The 27,420-nt window shown below is 39.1% G+C and overlaps 1 protein-coding gene across 4 annotated transcripts; it reads right to left on the bottom strand.

Moving 5' to 3' along the window:
* Window positions 1-5,554: 5,554 nt before the first annotated feature.
* On the bottom strand, window positions 5,555-25,638 carry LOC110492273 (sodium-coupled neutral amino acid transporter 3). 4 transcript variants are annotated; one of them, XR_002468981.2, is made up of 17 exons: window positions 25,436-25,638; window positions 17,849-18,007; window positions 16,962-17,037; window positions 16,731-16,846; window positions 15,832-15,905; window positions 15,345-15,437; window positions 14,518-14,599; window positions 13,606-13,688; window positions 13,305-13,363; window positions 12,261-12,389; window positions 11,882-11,961; window positions 9,964-10,064; window positions 9,720-9,844; window positions 8,614-8,758; window positions 8,288-8,391; window positions 7,816-8,072; window positions 5,555-5,609 (listed from the first exon to the last, which is right to left on the bottom strand). XR_002468981.2 is itself a non-coding variant. In XM_021566453.2 (16 exons), the coding sequence occupies exons 2-16, from the start codon at window positions 17,905-17,907 to the stop codon at window positions 7,968-7,970; spliced, it is 1,431 nt and encodes a 476-aa protein (XP_021422128.1). In that variant the 5' UTR covers window positions 17,908-18,007; window positions 25,436-25,638; the 3' UTR covers window positions 6,981-7,967. The 4 variants fall into 4 exon arrangements, 2 of the variants coding, with proteins under 2 accessions (XP_021422128.1, XP_036803123.1); XR_002468982.2 differs by having other exon boundaries at window positions 5,566-5,606; XM_021566453.2 differs by lacking the exon at window positions 5,555-5,609 and having other exon boundaries at window positions 6,981-8,072.
* Window positions 25,639-27,420: the final 1,782 nt, after the last annotated feature.

Here is a 27,420-nt window from a genome sequence, read left to right as displayed (position 1 = left end):
TTTCAGTGCAGCAAACTCTCTCCAGAAGTTCAGTGAGGATCTCTGAATGATCCAATGTTGACCTAAATGACTAATGATGATAAATACAATCCACCTGTGTGTAATCAAGTCTCCGTATAAATGCACCTGCACTGTGATAGTCTCAGAGGTCCGTTAAAAGCGCAGAGAGCATCATGAAGAACAAGGAACACACCAGGCAGGTCCGAGATACTGTTGTGAAGAAGTTTAATGCCGGATTTGGATACAAAAAGATTTCCCAAGCTTTAAACATCCCAAGGAGCACTGTGCAAGCGATAATATTGAAATGGAAGGAGTATCAGACCACTGCAAATCTACCAAGACCTGGCCGTCCCTCTAAACTTTCAGCTCATACAAGGAGAAGACTGATCAGAGATGCAGCCAAGAGGCCTATGATCACTCTGGATGAACTGCAGAGATCTACAGCTGAGGTGGGAGACTCTGTCCATAGGACAACAATCAGTCGTATATTGCACAAATCTGGCCTTTATGGAAGAGTGGCAAGAAGAAAGCCATTTCTTAAAGATATCCATAAAAAGTGTCGTTTAAAGTTTGCCACAAGCCACCTGGGAGACACACCAAACATGTGGAAGAAGGTGCTCTGGTCAGATGAAACCAAAATTGAACTTTTTGGCAACAATGCAAAACGTTATGTTTGGCGTAAAAGCAACACAGCTGAACACACCATCCCCACTGTCAAACATGGTGGTGGCAGCATCATGGTTTGGGCCTGCTTTTCTTCAGCAGGGACAGGGAAGATGGTTAAAATTGATGGGAAGATGGATGGAGCCAAATACAGGACCATTCTGGAAGAAAACCTGATGGAGTCTGCAAAAGACCTGAGACTGGGACGGAGATTTGTCTTCCAACAAGACAATGTCCAAAGTCAAAGTCCAGACCTGAATCCAATCGAGAATCTGTGGAAAGAACTGAAAACTGCTGTTCACAAATGCTCTCCATCCAACCTCACTGAGCTCGAGCTGTTTTGCAAGGAGGAATGGGAAAAAATTTCAGTCTCTCGATGTGCAAAACTGATAGAGACATACCCCAAGCGACTTACAGCTGTAATCGCAGCAAAAGGTGGCGCTACAAAGTATTAACTTAAGGGGGCTGAATAATTTTGCACGCCCAATTTTTCAGTTTTTGATTTGTTAAAAAAATTTGAAATATCCAATAAATGTCCTTCCACTTCATGATTGTTTCCCACTTGTTGGTGATTCTTCACAAAAAAATACAGTTTTATATCTATATGTTTGAAGCCTGAAATGTGGCAAAAGTTCGCAAAGTTCAAGGGGGCCGAATACTTTCGCAAGGCACTGTATATTTCACTGGTCATCCCCAAAGCCAACACTTCCTTTGGCCGCCTTTCCTTCCAGTTCTCTGCTGCCAATGACTGGAATGAATTGCAAAAATCTCTGAAGAACAGCTTACCAATCGCTGCAGCTGTACACAGCCCATCTGTAAATAGCCCATCCAACAAATGACCTACCTCATCCCCATATTTGTTTTTGTTTTTCTGCTCTTTTGCACACCAGTATTTCTACTTGCACATCCTCATCTGCAAATATAGCCCTCCAATGTAAATTGCTAAATTGTAATTACTTCGCCACTATGGCCTATTTATTGCTTTACCTCCTTACTTCATTTGTAACCACTGTATATTGATTTTTCTATTGTATTATTGACTCTACGTTTGTTTATCCCATTTGTAACTCTGTGTTGTTGTTTTTGTCGCACTGCTTTGCTTTATCTTGGCCAGATCGCAGCTGTAAATGAGAACTTGTTCTCAACTGGCCTACCTGGTTAAATAAAGGTGAAATAAAATAAATAAAAAATACAATTTGTGAAATCCCAGAGAAGTTTCCTTCCTCTCTGGAGTTAGGAAGGACACCTATATCTTTGTAGTGACTGGGTGTATTGATGCACCATCCAAATTAAGAACTTCACTATGCTCGAAGGAATATTCAATGTCTGCTTTTTTTAACTCATCTACCATTAGGGGCCCTTCTTTGTGAGGCATTGGAAAACCTCCCTAGTCTTTGTGGTTTAATCTGTGCTTGAAATGTACTGCTTGACTGAGGTACCTTACAGATAACTTTATGAGTGGGGTACAGAGAAACGGTAGTCATTCAAAAATTATTTTAAACACTATTAGTGCACACACAGTGAGTCCATGCAACTTATTATGTGACTTGTTAAGCACTTTTTTACTCTTGAACTTATTTAGGCTTGCCATAACAAATAAGAAAGGGGTTGAATACTTACTGACTCAATTCATTTGTAAACATTTAAGAATATATAAATTCCACTTTGACATTATGGGGTATTGTGTGTAGGCCAGTGACACAAAATGACAATTTAATAAATTTTAAATTCAGTCTGTAACACAACAAAATGTGGAAAAGGTCAAGGGGTCTGAATTCTTTCTGAAGGCATTGTAGTTAATGGAATTGGCCGAATGAAATCTCAGAGGAACTCCAGCCTTCCTGATTTTTGCTACACTTCTTGTGGAAATTCTGAAAAATGGGGCTGGTTTGTGTGAAGTAGTCATATTGGGGCCGATTCAGACTGAAAATTATGCCTTTCCTATGCACTTCTCAGTATTTGGTGTTCAGACTTATTCAGTCGTGTAACTCTCTCTGTAAGTGTCACTACCTTGCCCGCTCTGAATACATTTAATTCATCCGATGAAAACCCTCCCACTTGCTGGACAACAGATTTTCTCATGAAGTTTTCATTCAATAGGGTTTTCATTCAATAGGGTTTTCATTCATTAGGGTTTTCATTCATTAGGGTTTTCCGTACATTTGTCTTAAGCCATCCCTTTAAATACAGTGTACCTTTCAGTTATTTTGTGAATGTTGTGAAAAGTAAAAAAGACACAGAACATGCAGATCACAGTAAAGACATTCCTCGATAAATACTGACAACCATTCATATTTATTGAAAATAGAATATCATAGACAATAGTGCCATGTCAAACACAAAATGTGCTTACCTTTATGTAACTATTTCTTCAAGACACTCAGCCTTGTCCTTCCTAAACATTAATTCAGCTGCCCAAATGGGCTCTGAGATCCTCTTGCTTCCCAATATTTGACCGCATTCAATAGTTTTACCTAAGTCTCCATTATACAAATCATTGCAATCAGGGACTCGGCACATGCTGCATTGCATGACTGACTATCTGGACAGACTGCCCAGCAAACCAAAATTGGTTCTGTGAACATTCCCAAAACATTAATTAGTTTGCCCTGAAAGTTCTAATGACACTTAAACAATCTAGTTGGGCTCATGATTATATATTTGTATAAAACATTCCCCTGATGATGCCAGAACACATTTTGTAATTAAACTACCTGGAAACCTAATTAGAACCTAAGGAGAATGTTCTGTGGTGGTTGGTACAGATGTTGTGCACAACATTTTAGGGAATGTTAGGAGAACATTCCAAGGATATTTCATAAAAGAAAATGTAATTTTTTTGGGGGGGGGGGGTGTTACCATCCTAATGTTATATAAAACCCAAACTAGAAATTAATGGGAATGTTAGCTAATGTCCTGGGAATGTTCCCGGTGTGCTGTGTGTACTGTATTTGTCAAATAAGACACAGCTGAATGCCATCATTCAGTTTTTATGGAACTTGCTTCTTCATTTTTGCCTTATTGCTTTGTTGGATGTCAAGTATACATAGAAACTATTCCAGACTACCTGGGTCGTTCCACTAATTTGCAGCCTTTTGAGAAGTGTAACTTTTTTTTTTGTTGTTATAAAGAGCACGTTCAACTTCATAAGAAACACATTTTCCCATCTCAAAAGGTTTTTAAGTGCCAAATAAAGTAACAGGGTTGACCGTAACAGGGTTGACCGTAACAGGGTAGATGATTTCATCTTAAATCAGCCATAAATCCCCTCGTGACAGGGGGAATAGAAGCTTGTTGTGTGCAACAGGACGTGGCAATTGAATGTCTGTCTATCTATGGGTAACAGGGTTGGCTTGTTATGCTCGATCCGCACAGTTTTCCATCACAAGATGGCCAAAAAGAATAGGACAAGCTCACCTGCTTTTACACTATGACTTGACTATTAGATGTACAATGTTTATTTTTTAAATATTTTTTTTAAAGGAATAGTTTCACCATATTTAAACGAGAGTTCTGACATTAAGATGAGGGACAGACGTAAATGAATCACTAATCATTAAATAAGTAATAGTCATCAGACATGACTTTGTCAAAGCAACAAATTAACTAGGGCTTTACAATGATGGTGAAAAGTTGGAGAAATGTTGAGGTTAAGTGAGTTAAAGTCTTCCTAGAAGTGCATAAAGTCTTAATTCATATAATTTTGTTTTTATTTATTGAATTCTCCATGTGGTCTATATTAAAGTGCACTCCATGTGGTCTATATTAAAAAACACTTCATGCTAACATGCTTTTAAAATTCAATATTGGTGCATCATTTCAACTTAAAATATCAAAGGGATGCAAAAGGCACTCTTTTCGTGGGAACAACCCACCTATTTCAATAGCACCAGCATAATAAATGTCACAAATGAAGAAAATATGATAATTCAATTGTTCAAAGTATTTTGGGTTCACTTCCCGGTTGTTTTGATCTCTTGATGTGTTTAGAAATGTGTGAATTAATTGTTCAGAATATTGTGGTGAAGATGGATACCGAATTGAAACCATACTGTCCAGCATATTTAAAAGCCAAACTTGCAATAACTTGAAGACACTGATTCTGCAGAATGATTCTTATAGAGATACAGAAAAGGATGACTGCTCCTGCACCTTAAAGACTGCTGTTAACAGAGTCATTGAACACTGGTCATTTTAATAATGTTTAAATACTGTTTTACCCACTTTATATGTATATGTACAATTTATATGTATATACTGTATTTTAGTCATGGCTCATCATATATAGCTACTACTGTACACACTTTTTCTATTCATATACTGTCCTTAAACACAATTTACATACATATACAGTACCAGTCAAAAGTTCGGACACACCTACTCATTCCAGGGTTTTCTTTATTTTTACTATTTTCTACATTGTAATAGTGAAGACATAAAAACTATGAAATAACACATATGGAATCATGTAGTAACCAAAAAAGTATTAAACAAATCAAAATATATTTTATATTCTTCAAAGTAGCCACCCTTTGCCTTGATGACAGCTTTGCATACTCATGGCATTCTCTCAACCAGCTTCATGAGGTAGTCAACTGGAATTCATTTCAATTAACAGGTGTGCCTTGTTAAAAGTTAATTTGTGGAATTTCTTTCCTTCTTAATGCTTTTGAGCCAATCAGTTGTGTTGTGACAAGGTAGGGGTGGTATACAGAAGATAGCCCTATTTGGTAAAAGACCAAGTCCATATTATAGCAAGAACAGCTCAAATAAGCAAAGATAAATTACAGTCTATCATTACTTAAGACATGAAGGTCAGTCAATGCAGAACATTTCAAGAACATTGAAAGTTTCTTCAAGTACAGTCGCAAAAACCATCAAGCACTCTGATGAAACTGGCTCTCATGAGGACCGCCACAGGAAAGGAAGACCCAGAGTTACGTCTGCTGCAGAGGAGAAGTTCATTAGCGTTACCAGCCTCAGAAATTGCAACCCAAATAAATGCTTCAGAGTTCAAGTAACAGACATCTTAACATCAACTGTTCAGATGAGATGATGAGAATCAGGGCTTCATGGTCAAATTGCTACAAAGAAACCACTACTAAAGGACACCAATAAGAAGAAGAGACTAGGTTGGGCCAAGAAACACAAGAAATGGACATTAGACAGATGGAAATATGTCCTTTGGTCTGTTGAGTCAAAATTTGAGATTTTGGGTTCAAACTGCTGTGTCTTTGTGAGACGCAGAGTAGGTGGTTCCCACCGTGAAGCATGGAGGAGGAGGTGTGATGGTGTGGGTGCATTGCTGGTGACACGGTCAGTGATTTATTTAGAATTCAAGGCACACTTAACCAGCATGGCTACCACAACATTCTGCAGCGATACGCCATCCCAACTGGTTTGCGCTTAGTGGGACTATCATCTGTTTTTCAACAGGACGATGACCCAACACACCTCCAGGCTGTGTAAGGGCTATTTGACCAAGAAGGGAGTGATGGAATGGAGCATCAGATGACCTGGCCTCCACAATCACCTGACCTCAACCCAATTGAGATGGTTTGGGATGAGTTGGACCGCAGAGTGAAGGAAAAGCAGCCAACAAGTGCTCAGCATATGTGGGAACTCCTTCCATGTGAAGCTGGTTGAGATTATGCCAAGAGTGTGCAAAGCTGTCATGAAGGCTACTTTGAAGATTCTAAAATCTAAAATATTTTTGGATTTGTTTAACACTTTTTTGGTTACTACATGATTCCATGTGTTATTTCATAGTTTTGATGTCTTCACTATTGTTCTACAATGTAGAAAATAGTTTAACATTTTTTTTAAAAATCTTGAATGAGTAGGTGTCCAAACTTTTGACTGGCACTGTATATTTATTTATATTCCGGACTCTGACATTGCTCGTTCTGATATTGTTTGTTTTGATATGTTTAGCATTTTTTAAACAGCTGAAACAGATTTTTCATGCAATCTACAACCATAATATTTATGCTTAATTCTGTGTGGGGGAAATGTGTATGTTTTTCTGCATATCTAAGCATACCTCTTGAGCTGTTTTTTTAAGAAACGAAATATGCTTCTTTGCACATTGCTAAATCTGGGTAAAAGATGGAAAGGAATTGTACTGAGTCTTATTCAGTACAATGAGTTATTGCTTGCTTTTTTTAAAGTCTACCAACCTTACCAGCAGGCATACCAGTTAGGCTATTTAGACAAGCTAGCTAATCTAACTAGCTAGTTATAACTTTAGGACATGGGGAACCTATATGGGCTAGCTAAAGCCAATAAAATTGCTAAGTGGCTGGTAGTATTACAAAAAAACAAAACATTTAAACAGGACAAATCTGAGAGGGCACACACCTCTGGTTATTGTACTGCTAGATACGGCTGCATAGTTGGAGCTAGAAGCATAAGCATTTCACTGCACCTGTGATAACATCTGCAGAACTGTGTTTGTGAACAATAAAACTTTGATTTGATAACTGAAAAATGTGAGTAAATACATTACTTGGCATCAAGCAACATGGTCAAATGTAAATAGTTAGACCATGCTGAAAAGTGATTGATTTATCATTAGTGGCTCATTTTGTTTTCAAATGTTCTGCAGCTACTGAGAAAAACTGTACACTACCAGTCAATTACCTCAAGAAATGTAGCTGAAATTATATTCAATAAACAAATCTACGGATAGTGTAATGACATAAAAGTAAATCCATTGTAGACTAACATTTTCTTCTCTTCTTCTTAAAGCTGGTTGATTAAACCACTGTTGATATTTGATCAAGAAACAACAGTGGGGTGAATTGTTTGGCAGTTGGGTAGGGAGGGAAGCCTGACAGTTAAAGAGATCCAGTCTCTTTGTATGGAGAAAATTAACCCCTCCCATCTTCTTCTATCTCTGTCACTTTTGTTTTACACCAGATGCTCTTCATTCGAGGTACTAGCTTAATGGCTTTTGACACACGCAGCAAGTAGTGGTTTAGGGGTTTCCATGGGCAACACCCTCATCAGCACCTCTGACACTGCCTGGGTGACATCTCTGACTAGAACTTCTTCCATAAAGAAAGTGACATCACTGGGTTCCTCAAAGACTAGCCTCCATGGAAGAGTAGCATGTCCTTTTGATGTGAATTGGTGGGGAAACGATCTTACCATGACGCAGGTATGGTAAGACTCATGATGATGTGGGTCCAGCCTTTCGACCGTGTTTGATCCTTCTCACAATCCCGACGTGATCAAGAAGTGGCACGGTGACAGGGCATGCTGCCGTGTGGCGTTTGGACCCCTATGTCAACGGATGTGCTCTAATGGCCACCTCCAGCTCGTTTCTCTCCGGTCGTCCAGTCGATGATGATGAATGTCAGGCTCATAGACATGAAGATAAAGCCCATGGCTGTAAAACAGGCAGCCTGAAACCAGCCAGAGAAAGAGTTGTTGGAATTCACCTTAGTCATGAATGTAAAAAAAATATAAATATCTTGACACAAACCGGGGTTTCGGAAGTTCTTTCCAGAACCCATTGTGATACCACCCAAACACTCAGAAAACCTGAGGATTGTTGTGGAGAGTTTTAACAAACATGTCTAGACAATGGCAGGAAAATGAATGTCATGTGAAAACCTACTGTGATCTTTGGTCTTGACTTCATTGGTTCTTGTTCGGTGGGAACAATGCGGAGGTAGAATAATCCTGGGAGGATGAAGATCAGACTAGGTGCAGTGGTGGCCCCTGGACAGCCAAATGAGACAATGAGTTAGTCCACTGGTAAGTACTCTTGTATGAGGCATATGTAATGTAAACAGTCCTTCCTGTAGTGTTAAGAGTGATGAGGAGACATGGCATGTCAGGTTGATTGGTGAGTATGTAGAGAAAAAGCATCTGAGGCTAGATGGCAAGAACTGTTGTAACCTATACTCATGAGCATATGAGTGCTTTTTTTCAGAGTCTCACCAATGATGCCAAAGATATCTCGGATATTGGGCACAAGGATTACAAGAACGTTGACCACGAAGAGGAGACACAGGGCGATGGTGATGTGTCGTGCCCAGTGGAAGGGTTTCTCTGGGAACAGGAGCTGGAGAATGGCTCTGCGAATCTGGAGAGAAAGAGGACTCAGGGGAGTATCTACAGTGAAACTTGCCACATGGCTGTCGAGTGTCAGTTATGAGGTATTTTTAAAGTCAACCTAAACTAAAAACACAATTGATGAAATTACATTCCATACACTTTCCTACCAATACCAACTCTGGGTTAAATAGAGATTATAGGATGTACTGTACAAGCCAGCATCAGTTGTTCTAAGCATGACACAGTAGCTTAACATTTAGAGATAAATTGATATATACAGTATCTAGGCTGTTGGTTTTGAAATGCAAACAATATTTGAAATGCAAATCATTGGAAGCGTCCTTAGAAATACAGTAATAATAGCAGGGGTTCCCAAACTTTTTGGGGCCGGAGACCTCTTTTGTGATAGCCAATTCATCAGGAACCCCTTAAAATCAGAACACAACTCTGACTTTAGAGTGCGATAAAAATAGCATTCCGGGCTAACCAAGCCTCGGGCCCTGGGAAATAACATTTTAAAAAGGCACCCCTCTTCGCAATGGAGAGGAAAATTAGTTAAGGTAATTTCCTACAATTCTACACATTTTTCCATGGGGCAGAGAGACAATTTTGCAGTTTTAAAGCTTAAACTAGAGTGCATTTATGTTCAAAATGACAATTTAAAAAAATACAAGAAACTTGAGTTGAAAACTGGATCATTGATGGAGTACTGTGGATCCCTGTGAGCCTCCCAAGCCCAACTGTGCATCTAAGGGTAGCCTATATTGTAGATTAATAATAGTGTATTGTATTGCACCCTCTAAACTTGTTTCACAGACCCATTAGCCAAATTTGTTTCATCTGTTGTTGCTAGCAATATTTATTTAGAATAAAAAGAGATCTTGGCGCAGAACCCCCTGTAGTACCTCCGCGGACCCCCAGGGTGGTTCCCAGTTCAGGAACCACTGAATTAGAGTACGTAATTAGAGCTAATGAGAGGAGGCTCTTACAGGAAAGAGGACCACAGGGACAGTAAGGGTGACTGCCACCAGCACGGCCACACGCACACACAGGATCAGGGTGTCCAGAGGGTCCACTTTGCTGTAGGTGTGCAGGAGCTCAGATTCCGTGTTCACTACATAAACATATATATATGCACACACACACAAATTGAGTATCTTTTGAAATTCTGAAATTAATATTTTTTTCTGCAGCGTGAATACGACTAAAGCCGTCTTGAAGCCCTGATCTTACCGTAGAAGGTGAGGTAACCAAAGATGGCAGTGAGGAGGTACATGACGAACATGCCCATGATGGACACATTAGCAATCCCCTGCATGCGCCTCTTGGTTGCACTTTGGTGGAAAAGAAAGCAGTTTTTTTTGTCTATTAATGAGGTAGAGGGATTACACGACTAATGTTACATTTATTACATTAAAAATGTCCCTTGATTTAATCAAAAGCCAACAGGTGTAGGTACATGTGTACAGTTGAAGTCGGAAGTTTCCCTTAGTTTATTTGGCTGAGTTTAAATGTTTCACAATTCTTGAATTTAATCCTAGTAAAAATACCCTGTCTTAGGTATGTTAGGATCACCACTTCATTTTAAGAATGTGAAATGTCAGAATAATAGTAGTGAGAATTATTTCTTTCAGCTTTTATTTCTTTCATCACATTCCCAGTGGGTCACTCATTTAGTTTTTGGTAGCTTTGCCTTTAAATTGTTTAACTTGGGTCAAACGTTTCGGGTAGCCTTCCACAAGCTTCCCCTTCCACAAGCTTGGGTGAATTTTGGCCCATTCCTCCTGACAGAGCTGGTGTAACTGAGTCAGGTTTGTAGGCCTCCTTGCACGCACACGCTTTTTCAGTTCTGTCCACAAATGTTCTATGGGATTGAGGTCCCTGGCTTTGTGATAGCCACTGTAATACCTTAACTTTGTTGTCCTTAAGCCATTTTGCCACAACTTTGGAAGTATGCTTGGGGTTATTGTCGATTTGGAAGACCCATTTGCGACCAAGCTTTAACTTCCTGACTGATGTCTTGAGATACCTTCAATATATCCACATCATTTTCCTCCCTCATAAGTCCATCTATGTTGTGAAGTGCACCAGTCCCTCCTGCAGCAAAGCACCCCCACAACATGATGCTTCCACCCCCGTGCTTCACGGTTGGAATGGTGTTCTTCAGCTTGCAAGTCTCCCCCTTTTTCCTCCAACCATAATGATGGTCATTATGGCCAAACAGTTCTATTTCTGTTTCATCAGACCAGAGGACATTTCTCCAAAAAGTACAATCTTTGTCCCCATGTGCAGTTGCAAACCGTAGTCTGGCTTTTTTTTATGGCGGTTTTGGAGCAGTGGCTTCTTCCTTTCTGGTTATGTTGATATAGGATGTGTTTTACTGTAGATAGATACTTTTGTACCGGTTTCCTCCAGCATCTTCACAAGGTCCTTTGCTGTTGTTCTGGGATTGATCTGCACTTTTCGCATCAAAGTACGTTCATCTCTAGGAGACAGAACGTGTCTCCTTCCTGAGCGGTATGAAGGCTGCGTGGTCCCATGGTGTTTATACTTGCATACTTGTTTGTACAGATTAAATTTGTACCTTCAGGTGTTTGGAAATTGCTCCCAATGATGAACCAGACTTGTGAAGGTCTACCATTTTTCTTCTGAGGTCTTGGCTGATTTATTTTGATTTTCCCATGATGTCAAGCAAAGAGGCACTGAGTTTGAACGCAGGCATTGAAATACCTCCACAGGTACACCTCCAATTGATTCGAATTATGTCAATCAGCCTATCAGAGGCTTCTAAAGCCATGACATAATTTTCTGGAATTTTCCAAGCTGTTTAAAGGCACAGTCAACTTAGTGTATGTAAACTTCTGACCCACTGGAATTGTGATACAGTGAATTATCAAACAATTGTTGAAAAAATGCTCAAAGTAGATGTCCTAACCGACTTGACAAAACTATAGTTTGTTGACAAGAAATTTGTGGAGTGGTTGAAAAACAAGTTTTAATGACTCCAACCTAAGTGTATGTAAACTTCCGACTTCAACTGCATGTATTCTACTGTAAATTAGTATCGGTAAAGAAGGATAAAGGTTGTCATGTCAACATGGTGATGTGTGAAGGGAACAAATTGGGGGTTCATATTGTTTTATGAACTTACTTTTTGAGTTCAGTGTAAATGGGAAGCACCTCAGGGTGACAAACAAAGGCGAACGCCAAGATGGGGATGGTATACGCCGTCTGAATACCATATAAAGGATAAGTTAAATTAGCAGCATTGCACAAGGAGTGCTTGAGTAAACTCACAAGACAGTGTGGACATTTGTGCCACGCTGGTTCTGCTCTGCTTCAATACACATGGACAACCAGTTGCACTGGATGTAACATGATATGAGCATGGATGCACAAAGTCATTAGCATATTGAATGACATGTGCTCCAACTGCAAATAGCTCCTAACCTTATGTGGTTGTATTGTAGCAGAGTAAGAACCCAAGAGCAGAGGTGATGTGGAATAAACACTAAAACATATGTTTTAACCTCCTGGTTTATGGTGAACATTTTGCCTTTGCACTGTCCCTCCTCTTCCATGGTGGTGTTGATAATTGTTGTGTGATTGCTGCCATTTGGCACCAGGGGGCAGGGGATGTTGAACTTCTTGTATATGACCTTGAGAAAGAGAGAGAGAAGCAGTGAGATGTCAGCAGAAACATATCAATCCTCTATAGCTGACAACCATGATCACATTTTTTATTCATTTTTTAGAACCTTTATTTAACCAAGCAAGTCAGTTAAGAAAAAATTCTTATTTACAATGTGCAATCACGGCCGTTTGTGATACAGCCTGGAATCAAACCAGGGTCTGTAGTGACGCCTAGTCTCTAGTTAACTTGTGAATTCCTGTCCAAAGCCTCATTCATTCTTCTGCTTTTGCTAATTGATCAAGGTCAACGATAGAATTTGTCACATTAACAATGTACCTTTCTGCAGTAAGGCATTTTAAACAACAACATGCACAGCAGTGTAATCTAGGATTGTGCTCAAGTATTCAAGCAACATTGAACAGTTTCAAACATTTTAACTATAGTTTTAACATATTACAATATTAAAATAATAATTTGGCCAAATGTGGTTCATTTATGATGTTGCCCTCCCCCTTTTTCTTTGTATGTCAACATAGTCAGACAATAACCCATTTCAGAAAGTTACCGTATCCATGTTCTTAGCTAATTTCACCATTGTACAACAAGGCCTGGCTGGCAGTGAGTATATGAAACAGGAGCTAACATGAAATGTTTTGTGAGGTAGAGTGGCACAAGATATAAATATCTCCTCATAAATTGTCGAGGGCACATTAGTACCACAGTCTTTAGTCATGACTCATGCCCTAAGCTGTTAACACATTTAACACATTAACAATGGTAAAGAATCACTAAAAACAGAGCATGGACAATGGAAGTCCAATCATCAGGAGGTGAAAAGCATATGCCGCATCAGAATATAATATTGAAATGTATGATTGCTTGTATAATATATATTGTAATATAATACAGTATAGACATCCATCATCAGAAAGTCACTCACCGAGGAAAGGAAAAAGACCATGCAGGTGAGGGAGAAGCCACTGGTGTAACCCAAATACCCTGCAAGATGCAACCAAGGATTGTTACTACAACAACAACAACAAGCATCCCACATCCCAGCTGACAATGTTTGGTTTCCAGGACACGTCTGCCTAAAATAGATCCTTCACAGAGCAGAGTCTATAGTCATCCAAATGTTTTGTTTTATGAATAAAGAGGCGCCGACTGAAAGATTGACAGCCAGTGAGGTCATTAGCAGCCATGAGGAAAAGTCAAAGGTCATCATGAGGTCAGTCACATACCCAGTTGTCTCATCAGAGCAAGTGGGAGGATGACGCACACACTGACGATGATGATGAGGTAATTCCCATTCAGGAACCAATCTCTAATTTAAAACATAAACAAAAAAACAAAACGTAGCCAGACACAAAAGTGAATTAATTCTAGGTTCATCATGGCATGCAATGTAGACTATACTAGGAAACATACTGTTTAGGGGCAATTGATGCAATGTTAGGTAAAAATGGCTTGTGGTTCTGGTGGGATGGCGAATACAGTTTAGGGACCTGGGGGTAAGCACTGGAGACCTGGGGATAGACGTGGGGATCGTAAGGTGCGGCATATTTTGCTGGGTCCATGTATAATGCATTAGCCAATCCTGGGTTTTAGCACCAAATATTGGGAGGGTGGACTAGTTTGGGATGGCAGTGAAGAGGAATGAGGATGGTACAATGAACAGATAATAAAGATTGGATGGGGGTGAAAGTCCAGTCCTAACTATAGGAGTTTAGCTCTGATTGGTTCCAGAGAGGGATCAATCAGGAAAGAGTGATCTGGGCTTATGGGGATTTTAACAGCTAGCTTGTTGCATGTTACACCCCCTAGATATTTGTATTTATTTAATTTATTTATTTAACTAGGTAAGTCAGTTAAGAACAAATTCTTATTTACAATGACGGCCTACACCGGCCAAACCTGGACGACACCCTATGGGACTCCCAATCACAGCTGGTTGTGATGTAGCCTGGAATCAAACCAGGGTGTCTGTAGTGCCTTAGACCACTGCGCAACTCAGGAGCAGTGTTTTCGTGGACAAGTAACCGTGTCAAGAAAAACTCCTGGCCTTAAACATACATCAGTAAGTGTGCCGAAGACAATAGTCCTCATGTTAGTTTGCTACACTGAAAGGTGTGGAAAGGTGCTGCTCCACTTACCCAGTGTTTGATGACAAGCCCAGGAAGGCTTGAATGACCAGAGGTAACTCATACTTAACAATGAAGAGGTAACTGGACATTGCTGGAGGGGATTAAACATATTTCAGAGTTGTTAACTTCTATTATCATAAGAAAACACAGACACACCCTGCCCATTTTACCTGTATTTTACTTTTCCTAAAAATGCTTACACAAACATTGGAGGAAAACTTTCTGTCAAGAACCACTAAAACTTTTATGAGCCATTGTCACGACTTCGACAGAAGTCGAAGCCTCTCCTTGTTCGGCGGTGGTCGACGTCACCGGTCTTCTAGCCATCATTGATCCATTTTTCATTTTCCATTGGTTTTGTGTTGTCTTCCTACACACCTGGTTTCAATCCCATTCATTACCTGTTGTGCATTTAACCCTCTGTTTCCCCTCATGTCTTTGTCAGTGATTGTTTGTTATTCAGTGTTGTGTTGGTTTTTGTATTGGTGTGCAACAGGTCCTTGTACCCACTTTATTTATTGTTACATTTAGTGTTTGGAGTGGGTTTTGTTTATTTGTTATTAAATACTCCATTACACTCAGTTTGATTCTCCTGTGCCTGACTTCCCTGCCACCTATACACACGACTCTGACAGCCATGAAATCCATGAGTGCAGTGAAGCCATGAGTGCATTTATATTTGCCCATGTGGTTCTCTTCAAAACAGATACTATGTGTTAGTGCTAGTGGGTGAATATATTACTGTATTAGAGGGGCAAAAAGTTTTTGCACTTTTATGGACAGAGGGTCTTATTCAATCAAACTCAATGACCCAATTCCTCATCCTAGGTACTTACCACCAATGTTGTGAAAGGTTATAATGACACCCGCTGCTATTTTTCCTGGGTGTCCAAAAGCCCGGAAGCCCAGCTGTTCATACGCACGAATACCTGAACAGACAAACAAGATGTTAGTCTGTTAAAGAGTAGACATGGGACAGGATCTATATGCCATGACATTAGAAGACACTGTTATCTAAAGCAACAGTGAGTGCATACATTTTTGTATATGTGACACCAGCGAACCAACAACTACCAATTTACAGACAGCTTGGATCATATGGTGGATCCCTACTTTAGGTTTGTCTATAAAAAAAGCTGGGCATTTCTGTCAGGCATTTGTGGAGGGGTAGAATCACAGGTATTTCAATGGTCCAAATGCAGAGGGAAGGTTTGTTGACAGAAAAGTCAGTTAACTTTTCTCATCTTGTTGTGATTAACTTTGTGATTCAGCTTTCAATTTGTCTTTGATTCCTTAGGGTGATCCTAAGTAACACATACTCACCCACAACTCCAGCACTCTTAAGCAGGAGGTGAACCGAGTAGCTGGACAGACAGGCGATACATGTCAACAGGATTCTGCAGAGCACAAGCAACTAACTTAGAGGTTTTGGAAAGGTAAACAACATAATTAATTTCATGTGGATTCAGCCAATGTTAAAATAATGAATCCCATGGTCAGCCCACCGCTTCACAGATGCATCAAACAAACAAAGTAAACTCTATAAGAATAGACTGCCCTCCTGTGACAGCAAATTGATTGGCACAAAACACAAATTAGTTATTCATAAACATTTAAACAATTCTTGACTTCTGACTGGACCTGACGTGAATCTGAGCAATCCAACGTGCAAAGCATGCTGGGGAGCCATATCTGTGGTGTGCTCACACCCAAGCTATGATTCATCAGCCAACTCTTTGCTATATTTAACTCCTGAAATCTGATTTAGGAGTCCCATGTGTCTCAAATCTCACCATAAAAATGACATATGGACACACCAACGCACACCACCCATGTGTCTCAAATCTCACCATAAAAATGACATATGGACACAACAACGCACACCACTCTTCGCCACTGTTCTTTTAACCATTCGAGGACCGTAAATGTTAAACATTACGTTAGATTTACTACTTTTTCATATAATTTTTGTCAGGTTTCCACTGTAGTGTTTTGGTAACATTGTTGCTATGTGTTGTGCAGTAACAGTGTGTATCAAACCATTTTGGGAGGATCTGTGACCTTTTGACAACAACAAAAAATACGAGACAAATAATCCCCCCGCCCCAAGTTTTGTCTTGCCAAGAGCTGTGTAATATTTAACTTGGTGGGCGTGTGTGTACTAATTTGTCTGTTGTCACATCAAGGAATCACATAGGGACATAATGTGTTGCTGTACTTACATAAAGAGAACGATGCCTGTGTTTGACATGGCGTACGACAGTCCCAGAATTCCACTCCCCATTATGGCGTTACTGAGGTTAAAGACGGACATTCCGAAAGAGGTTTTCCCCTCAAACTGCCAAGGCCACAAAGACATGAATGTCCGTTGTTATAACTCCTCATGATGACATTTCAGCATAAAAAGGATGACTGCCAGCTCCAAAGCTGTTGCCATAGTTCTTCATACTCACATCTGTAAACTGGGGCTTCTTGGTCCCATCACTCTTATGTGGTAACATCTCCTCTTCCTCTTCCGCCCGCGGGATACTATGAAGTCATTCAAACCAAGGAAATATAAAAACTATAAGGTTAAACAACACTCAATTTCATCAATGTCCAACTTCAGCCAAGCAAAGTGTCATTATAATCCATTGGGTGCTTGAAAATGCTGTTCATGAAAGTACTGTATCCATTTAAGTGTTTAAAATGCATCTGAGGTAAACTGGTATTTTTCCAGGTGTTCAACACAAATATGATACCTTTTCTGCAAAACCATAATGACAGTGGATTTCATTTAACTTGTTTAGTCTGCTCAAAATAGCCAAACAAACATAACAATACATTTCTGTGCTAAAACAAAAAAACAGGGCAAAAAACTAGTTGAATCAACATTGTTTCCAAGTTATTTCAATAAAATAAATCAATGTGATGATGTTGAATCAATGTGATGATGTTGAATCAATGTGATGATGTTGAATCAATGTGATGATGTTGAATCAATGTGATGATGTTGAATCAATGTGATGATGTTGAATCAATGTGGAAAATGTCATCTTCTTTTCTCCCAACTTCTAACCTAAATCAAATATCATGGTGAAATGTTTTTTTTGCTTTCATGTTGAATTTGCATTAGTTGACAACCACCACAAGACCATGTCAAACTAGACTGTAGACAATTAATCTACACAAACAGTGACAAATATAGGGTGGTAATAGTCTTGTCTGTCAGAAAATAAACACAAATATCCTTGGAATTTGTGGAATCTTGGTGGCCTTTCTGAAATCAAAACACTATCATGCACACAACTGGCGGAATGATATTATCATACATGCCAGTGCAGTCAAAGAGGACACATACCCATTTTCCAAAGGGACAAAGCCATGGTGGTGACCATTTGATAGCTTTTGGAGTTCCATATGTTTTTTTGCTGATACAAAAAGGGCTGGGTGTGACTGATGGTTCTTCACTGACTGGAGGAAAACATTGAAGGATTCACAAGGAGGCTAAAGTTCCAATCTGAAAAAAAGAGAAAAAGATGTACCTTAGATAAATGAACAACTTATCTTTTGGATGTCATTCCAGATGATAGACAGAAAAATGTAAACAGTCAGGTTTGACGGTTTGAGGAATTTGCACGTTGCAAAGTGAATCCTAGACTCTAGGGTAACTGTGGGAGTTGTAAACTTGTCTGTTACTATGGGACCACATGTCATCTTCCCACCAGAGGAATCCATAGCACTACTCTCTCCCTGCATGTGTCATTTCATTTGACGGCTCAGGTTGCATTGCCAGTAATGAGACTCCTGACTACTTTTGAACTCCTTCCGATAAAATTCCATTACTCTTTCAGTAGGGTTTGGTTTACGTGGCAGATCTACGTTGAAGTCCTTCTGCATACAACTCATAATTGATGTAACACTTTCCTCCGTTACAAAATGAAGTGCAGATTGTTAGGGCCAGTTCTTTTTTTGTTTCAATCAACTCACGTTTGCCAGAAAAGGGATGTAAATCTGATATAAACTAAACCTGGAAGCACTGTGTTGCCATCACAGACTTTATTGTGAACACAAACTTTGTTGTACACTGTTATTTATCAATCTTTTATTTATCCAGGTGAGTGCCATTGAGGTAGGAATCTCTATTTAAGGGATCCCTGGTATTGGTTTAGGATTTCACTCTTGTTCATCTACACTGCAGGGTTGCTAAAGTGTAAGATACCTACCAGCCCTATGCCAACTGGTGTGCCAGCTGGGATTTGACATCATTACAGACGAAACTGGCAAACAAGAAATGTCACAATTTGCTGAACAAATAGAGTCATATGAGGCTGCTTACATAACGCCTTCTGATACATTGACACAAGAATTACAGTGCCTTCAGAAAGTATTCACACACCTTGACTTTATCCACATTTTGTTGTGTTACAGCCTAAATGTCAAATGTCTTAAATGTAGATGTTGTGTCACTCATCTATACACTCCATAATGTCAACGTGGAATTATGTTTTTTATTTTTACAAATTAATAAAAAATTAAAATCTGAAATGTCTTGAGTCAATAAGTATTCAACCCCTTTGAATAAAAATGTGCTTAACAAGTCAAATAATAAGTTGCATGGACTAACTCTGTGTGCAATAATTGTGTTTAACATTATTTTTGAATGACTACCCCATCTCTTTACCCCACACATACAATTATCTGTAAGGTCACTCAGTTGAGCAGTACATTTCAAGCACAGATTCAACAGCTAAGACCAGCGAGGTTTTCCAATGCCTCGCAAAGAAAAGCAACTATTGGTAGATGCGTAAAAAAAAAGCAGACATTGAATATTCCTTTAAGCATGGTGAAGTTATAAATTACACTTTGGGTGGTGTATTAATACACCCAGTCACTACAAAGATACAAGCTTCCTTCCTAACTCGGCTGTCAGAGAGGAAAGAAACCGCTCAGGGATTTCACCATGAGGCCAATGGTGATTTTAAACCAGTTACAGAGTTAAACCGCTGTAATAAGAAAAAACTGAGGATGGATCAACAACATCGTAGTTACTCAACAATACTAACCTAAATGACAGAGTGAAAAGGAGGAAGCCGGTACAAAATATAAATATCCAAAACATGCATCCTGTTTGCAATAAGGAACTAAAGTAAAACTGCCAAAAATGTGGCTAAGAAATGTACTTTTTGTCTGAATACAAAGCATCATTTTTGGGGCAAATCCAACACACCACATCACCGAGTACCACTCTTCATATATCAAGCATGGTGCATCATGTTATGGGCATGCTTGTCATCAGCAAGGAATACTGAGTTTTTTTGGACAAAAGAAAAAGAATATAGCTAAGCACAGGCAAAGTCCTAGAGGAAAACCTGGTTCAGTCTGCTTTCCAGCAAACACTGGGAGACAAATTCACCTTTGAGCAGGACATTAACCTAAAATGCAATGCCAAAAATACAGTGGGGAGAACAAGTATTTGAAACACTGCCGATTTTGCAGGTTTTCCTACTTACAAAGCATGTAGAGGTCTGTAATTTTTATCATAGGTACACTTCAACTGTGCGAGCCGGAATTCTTACTGGTTGGTAGGTGATCAAATACTTATGTCATGCAATAAAATGCAAATTAATTACTTAAAAATCATACAATGTGATTTTCTGGATTTTTGATTTTAGATTCCGTCTCTCACAGTTGCAGTGTACCTATGATAAAAATTACAGACCTCTACATGCTTTGTAAGTAGGAAAACTTGCCAAATCGGCAGTGTATCAAATACTTGTTCTCCCCACTGTACATGAGTGGCCTAATTACAGTTTTGATTTAAATCAGCCTGAAAATATATGGCAGGACTTGAAAATGACTGTCTAGCAATGATCAACAACCAACTTGATAGAGCTTGAAGAATTCTTAAAAAAATGGGCAAATATTAGACCATCCAAATTTGCAAAGCTCTAAGAGACTTACCCAGAAAGACTCCCAGCTGTAATCGCTGTCAAAGGGGATTCTAACATGTATTGACTCAGGGGGTTGAATATTTATCTAATCAAAATATATTTGTGTTTTATTTTCCATTAATAAAAATGTTACATTTAATTTTGTGTGGATCGTTAACATTTTTTAAAAAAATGGTATCCATTTTAATCCCTAATTGTAACACAACAAAATGTGGAAAATCTTAAAGGGGTGTGAATACTTTCCGAAGGCACTGTGTACAACAGGATAAGGCATGTGGTCCTTTATCAAGCTTTGTCAGTTGTGTTTGCCCACTGACAAGGCAATGTTGTATTTTGTTATCTTATAGCTAGGCTACTTTTGTTCTCAGTGTGCTGTATTACATACAAAAGTATTTTCATTCAAAAACATGGTCTGACTAGCCAAAGAAAATATCCAAGTATATCTGAACTTTCAACGTGTAGGCCTATGCTTAACTCATGACTAATGTTCTTTGTTACCCCGACACAATTTTTATTTTTATTTTATTATGGCTTGAAGGTACAACCAACATACAGTATCTTGGATAAAAGCAGCCATATATCATAGTTACTGCTTTTGAAAATAAGCTTTTCTGTTTGACCTTTACCATAGAAAACGTTACTGCTTCTTCTTCTTCTTCTTTAAGAAACTGTGTTGCACAATGACCCGCTAGAGGAAATATGTGTTTTCTAGTACAAGTGATGTGGGATGTTGGAATTCACATTTAAATGCACGCCAGAAGTTTTATTAAACCCTGGGATGGATACGTGGCTCACTGGGTCCAGAGATGCAGTTTGGAGTAAATCCTGGTTTTTACCACCAGTTGCTAGAGACATCAGCCTTGTAACCTACCATGTCAAACGTGAGTTTGATAAGGTTCGACCACTCTGACATCACATGACACATCATGTGCTTTTCAAACGTGACTCAGGTAGCGGGTTCCCTAACACGTATTAGACTTTTTCTTAGAGACACATGAGGATTGGATATGATTGGATGATTTGTCAGAATGTGACTTCTGATGACTCATACTCAGGTCACACTTTATTTGGATAGTCCGGATAGTCCATCTGTAGATGCTCTACAGATGGTCATACTATCAACAAACTACCTGTTGATAAGCAACTGTTGATAAGAAACATGTTAAGGTTACGGTTAGGGTTAGGATTAGGATAAGGGTAAGGGTAAGGGTTAAGGTTAGAGTTACGGCTAGGGCTAAGGTTAAGGTAAGGGTTAAGGTTAGGGTTAGGATAAGAGTTAAGGTTAGGGATAGGGATAAGGTTTAGTAGATAGTTAGTTGAAATGTTACTGATAGTCTGTAGAGCATCTACAAATGGACTATCCAAATAAAGTGTTACCCTTTTGATATCAAATCAAATTTATTTATATAGCCCTTCTTACATCAGCTGATATCTCAAAGTGCTGCACAGAATGGGTATTGGTAAATTGATATGGGTAAATTGATATGGGTAAATTGTACTCCAATGATGTCCTATGGGGCAACTCTAGTTTCTATATCAATAATACCCAACAAGTTTCATCATCAGCCAAACATAAAGTGATAAATGTTACCTATATAACATATACAACTATGTAATCCAGCACATATCATACTACACACAAAATAAAATACTTGCCACAGATTTGTGATTGGTTTGGTTATGCAGTTTGTAATAGAAATATCATGTAGCAGCTCAGTTTGAAAGCCAGTGAGATTTGTGGGAGCCTGCGTCTCATGTGTTCTATCGACAGCGATGCCAAACCATAATTCAGGAAACAATGTCTTGCGAGGAAATGTGTGATAAAATAACATCAAAGTCCTGATATAACTATTACTGTGCTATTACATTTAGATAAGGATTAAGAAAAAAATGGAATATATCTGCAGAGCCTAAACCTTGATGGAAAGGACACCAACATTTAGAAAAGCCATGTGTGAAATCACACCAGTTCAATGGAAAAAATAGCTCACATACATTTTGTGTCTGCCGCAGAATGTCACCCTTATTTTCTAAAGGTCAAATGCATCTGTTTTTATCTAAATGTTCAATCATTTCTGGGTAACAATTAAGCACCTTAATGTATTTGTTTTTAATCAAAATTGTAAAAAATTAACAAAAATAGCTTCTTCACAAAGAGCAATTTCTCAAGAAATAATTTTGCTAGGACTGTCTGGGAGTGGGGAGGGGTAAACGGAAAACGGTCTGTTATTGGCAGAGAGGTTTGGAATTCTCTTTCTTATTGGTCTATTAAGAAGGCAGGCCAAAACTACAGAGATTTCAGACTTCAAAACAGCTCTGATTTCAAACAGCTCTTACACTAAAGAGCATTATCATAATTTTCACAATTTCACAGTATTATTCCAACCTCGTAGTGTGGAAATATATATAAAACACAGAAAAATCTAGTTTTTGACTGCACTTGGTCTTTAACGAATCTACTAAACCCCCCAACACATTTTTTTCATTCGGAACTGATAGACATTAGACCAGAAGAGGTCATGTACTTCAGACTAGCTGTCGCCATTGGCGTCGGCTAATGGGGATCCTAATAAATCAAAAAATCCTTACACACACCTCCCCTGAGAGAACTGGTTATGCTAATGCAGGTAATGTAGCTCTTCACCAGTTCCCACACCCATTCCACCAACATTCCTTTCTCTGTCTCTCTTCCTTTTTACATTTCTACATTGCTATGTTACATGTGTGATTTTTCTCCTCACTAAGTCGCTCCCTCTTCGGCTAAAATCTTTATTCTAATGCATGAAGAGCCCCTGGCAAGAAGGGTCGGGCAAGCACATTCTTGCATTGCGTCTTGGGAATCAAACTCCAGAATGTCTTTCTACTGTGTTATCATTTCACACCAACACAAAATGTTTCTAAAAAAAATCAACACCCAACCATCACCACTACTACAAACAAACACACACACAAATGTGCTGGTGACCAATGCACACACACGCATGCACACAAACACACATTATCTATTTCTAAACATATTATCTACATTGCAATGATCTTTTGTTGAAATGTAGTCTTTTTCTGATGTTTATGTTGGATGTTTTAGGAAGTTGAGTGCTTTTCCAGCCACAGCGGTAGGCAACCAATACAGCCAGGAAATCCTCTCTCGGTGAAGAAGGAGGATCTCAGGTTAAAAAGGTCTAAAATTAAAGAGTTATTTCTGATAAAATGTCTGTTTTAATATTTAGATGAAAAGCTAAACAAGCTAGGTTTCTTATATGATGGATTATTGACTGACCCATCAGAAAACACATAGCTTAATCTGTAATGGGAAGAACAAGTTAATAGTGGGAGTTCCATCAACCAATCCTGCATAGTTATTTCCGAGAAAGCCTGTTGAATCGTGCATTCGGCCCACAGAAGAACCACAAATATCTACCACCATGTGACGGTAGTTTGAAATGGTGGATAGACATTGCAACTTCCCTGTATTACTGAAGCTAGTATTCAACTATTTATATGTTTCCAATGCTTAGTTGCTGAGTGAGAGAAATAAATGTGCCTGAAGAATAAAAGGGAAAGTATATGGCACAGCAGAGCACAGCACATAAAATACCCTCTGACCCCATACTTTCTGCGCAATAGAGGGGTGTATACATGACATATTATGCAATAACCTTCCATTTTGGTCTTGCTTTCTATTGGCTGATTAAGAGGTTGCTATGAAGATTATGTAAATACAATTTGAGGAAGAGCTATAAATTATGTTCTCTAATGGTAGGATCAACTGATTCTTGCATTTATTAGACAAAGTGAAAAAATGGGTTTCTTTCTCAAACAACTGAAGTAGCCAGCTAACCCGCTTGCTTATAGTTGCACTAGGGTCGGTAGCAGAAGCCAAAGCAACCAATTTGTAAGGTTTGTGTTAGCTAATCAGCTCCTTTGTTGTTCAACGTGACGTGCCATTCCATAATAGCTGCCGTTGCTACTGCTAGCTAGCATGAGGACGAAAACGGCAGTTTACTTCAAAACGTTCAATCTTCTCGTTGTAACAGTTGGAATAATGGGACAAAATCAGAGTACAACACATTTGTCATCCCTTGATTGAAGTACGTTTTCCGAGCTATATCTCAACCCGGGCTCCGTGGTGTCTTATTATACACAGGAATGCTGTCAGATCCCAGTGCAGCTGTAAGGAAGTGGGTTGGATCCGCTGGCTAACAACTGAAGTAGAAGGCACTCCATTGTGTGCAGTAGTGTGCAGTAGACACTCAATTATAAAAATAGAGTTTATTACAGATCCATAGTTAAAAACAAACTGATATTTCAGTCCGAGGCTTTTGCATTTACAGACAAAGAATGAGTTCAGAATCCATGAGTGGTGGGTTTGATTCACGTAAAAAAACAGTCAGACCAGAAAAATATTAATCAATCATTACACTTAACTATAAAACATGATGTTCTGAGCAATTCCCTAAATATATTATCAGTCACACAAAGGAGACAGTGGCCACTGAATTTGTTTGTCAGTTGGTGCAGTTACTCCTGTGAGGTCACTACTTATCACGCTGTCTGTCTTTGACCTTTCTAAATTGACTTATTCAGACCAGTGTTCCAACAATTCATATATATATATATATATATATATATATATATATATATATATATCCACATACATGACACTGCTCAGGGAAAATGTAATCATAAAACTGAATTATTCAAATAATGTTGTGGAAATCAAATTAAGTAGTACTACTGACAATGACAAGTTCCACTATGCTACCTCACAATGCTACCTCACTGACAATGACAAATTCCACAATGCTACCTCACAATGCTATCTCAATGACAATGACAAATTCCACAATGCTACCTCACAATGCTACCTCACAACAATCCCTACCGATGTCCACCAGTGGAATTTCAATGGTATTTTACCCTTCTTGTCAAGTTCCTGCTATGACCCCCACGTGGCATAGCAATACATAGAGCAGAATCAAGGAATGTTCTATTACCTTCAGATGCAGAGAACGTAGAGTTTCAAAGACAGAGAGTAAGTGAAGTGTGTCCTGAGTAGAAGAGATGTTTTCTTGGCCAAGGTGTTGTTTTGCCCAATTGTAATTGGCTTGAGTTTATAGCCAAGAAGAAAGAGCAGAGTGTCTGCTAAGAGTAAGGGAGAGGGTTAGGGCGCGAGCACATATAGAGGAAAAGGCACTAAAAGGGAGGGTTGTTCAAAATGATGGTCTCAAGTTTCTTATGATGTCACACATGCTCATTACTTTTGCTGCTGTCAAAACCAGGCGGTCAGTGGCCTTTTCTCGCATCAATTGCTCCATTGGGAATCTATCACATTTGGAGGAGGCACACTCAGATACACTAGACCCATTGAAGTCTGCTGATAGGACAACAAGTCATTCTTACATGCCCCCCTTTTCCAAAAAACTGGCAACATTGGAAATAAATATGGTTAGGTGATCAACCTCTGGTTGCTTAAGAGTCCAGCCCAGTGGTATGAGTTACATCATGCCCCCTTATGAAATACAGTGGAAAGGAAAGGTAAACCCCAAGGCTACATGAAGCTAAACTCAGAATTCCTGAAAGCAGTCAAACGTTTTAAACTCAATAGAGTCGTTAAGACAACGCTGCATCCAAACACCAGATAGCAGAAAATGAAAGTACTCCCATGGTTGTCATTCTGATTCTGATGAATCAGGGATAGTGACTTTTGTAAATGTGTTTGTCACTAGAAATCTCTGCATTAAAAAATGTAGATAAAGTTTTGGACCCATAACATCTGAGATTTGCTGAAGAACAAAAAATACACTGTTTATAACGGTTTAGGGGTGATGAGGGTGCTGCAGCACACTGAACAATCAGAAGAAAAAATATATATAAATCATTTGTGGTCACACCCAATGATGTGTATAAATCTTGGATGACTGACAGAGGGCACCATCTTGGCACCCCTCTATTGTAAAAAAAAGATTTTGGAAGCTATAGAAATACATGTATTAATGTCTACATTCGTTTTTTGACACATTTATTATATTACACACACCTTAATCCATACTTTTAAATTATATTATGTGAGTTACACATAAAAAATATATAAAACATTTTCCTTAAAGTATTTATTTTAGAGAGTACTAATGTTACAGTCCCCACTACAACAACAAAAATACTTAAATGCATGTAATTTTGTCCTTGAAACATTTAATTTAAATACTGTAGAATTCCGTTAATTCCTATGGAGGACTGCTCCGACTGGGGAGTGCCAATATGGCCGACAGGTGGCTTCAAAGCCTCACCACCTCCCTTCAAGACACACGTGACCCACTCTAATTCGCCTGACAGATCAACGGACGACGCAATCGCCATTGCACTGCACACTGCCCTCACCCACCTGGACTTAAGGAATGCATATGTGAGGAGGCTGTTTCTTCAACTACAGCTTGACCTTCAATACCATAGTGCCCTCTAAGCTCACCACAAAGCTCACGGCCCTGGGACTGAACTCCTCCCTATGCAACTGGGTCCTGGACTTCGAATAAGAAAAATGTGTTAAGAAAGTATTTACTAAAATAAACTGAAGTAAAAAATAAACAGACCAAATTAAAAATCTATGAAAATAAATAAAAAATAACTGATAATTACGGTGCAAGAATAAAATAACACAAAGTCAATGTGCAAGGGCACCGGTTAGTCAAGATAATTTTATTAGCTGTTCAGGAGTCTTATGACTTGGGGCTAGAAGCTGGAAGCCTTTTGGACCTAGACTTGGGGCTCCAGTACCGCTTGCCATGCAGTAGCAGAAAGAACCGTCTATGACTAAGGTGGCTGGAGTCTTTGGCAATTTTCGGGCCTTCCTCTGACACCGCCTGGTATAGAGGTTATGGATGGCAGGAAACTTGGCCCCAGTGATGTACTGGGCCGTCTGCACTACCCCCTGTTGTGCCTTGCGGTCGGAGGCTGAGCATTTGCCATACCAGGCGATGATGCA

This window comes from Oncorhynchus mykiss, chromosome 16 (genome assembly GCF_013265735.2).
Source record: "Oncorhynchus mykiss isolate Arlee chromosome 16, USDA_OmykA_1.1, whole genome shotgun sequence".
Lineage (NCBI taxonomy): Eukaryota > Metazoa > Chordata > Actinopteri > Salmoniformes > Salmonidae > Oncorhynchus > Oncorhynchus mykiss.
The sequence above is the reverse complement of the archived record's forward strand: the minus strand, read 5'-3'. Positions and strand labels throughout refer to the sequence as shown.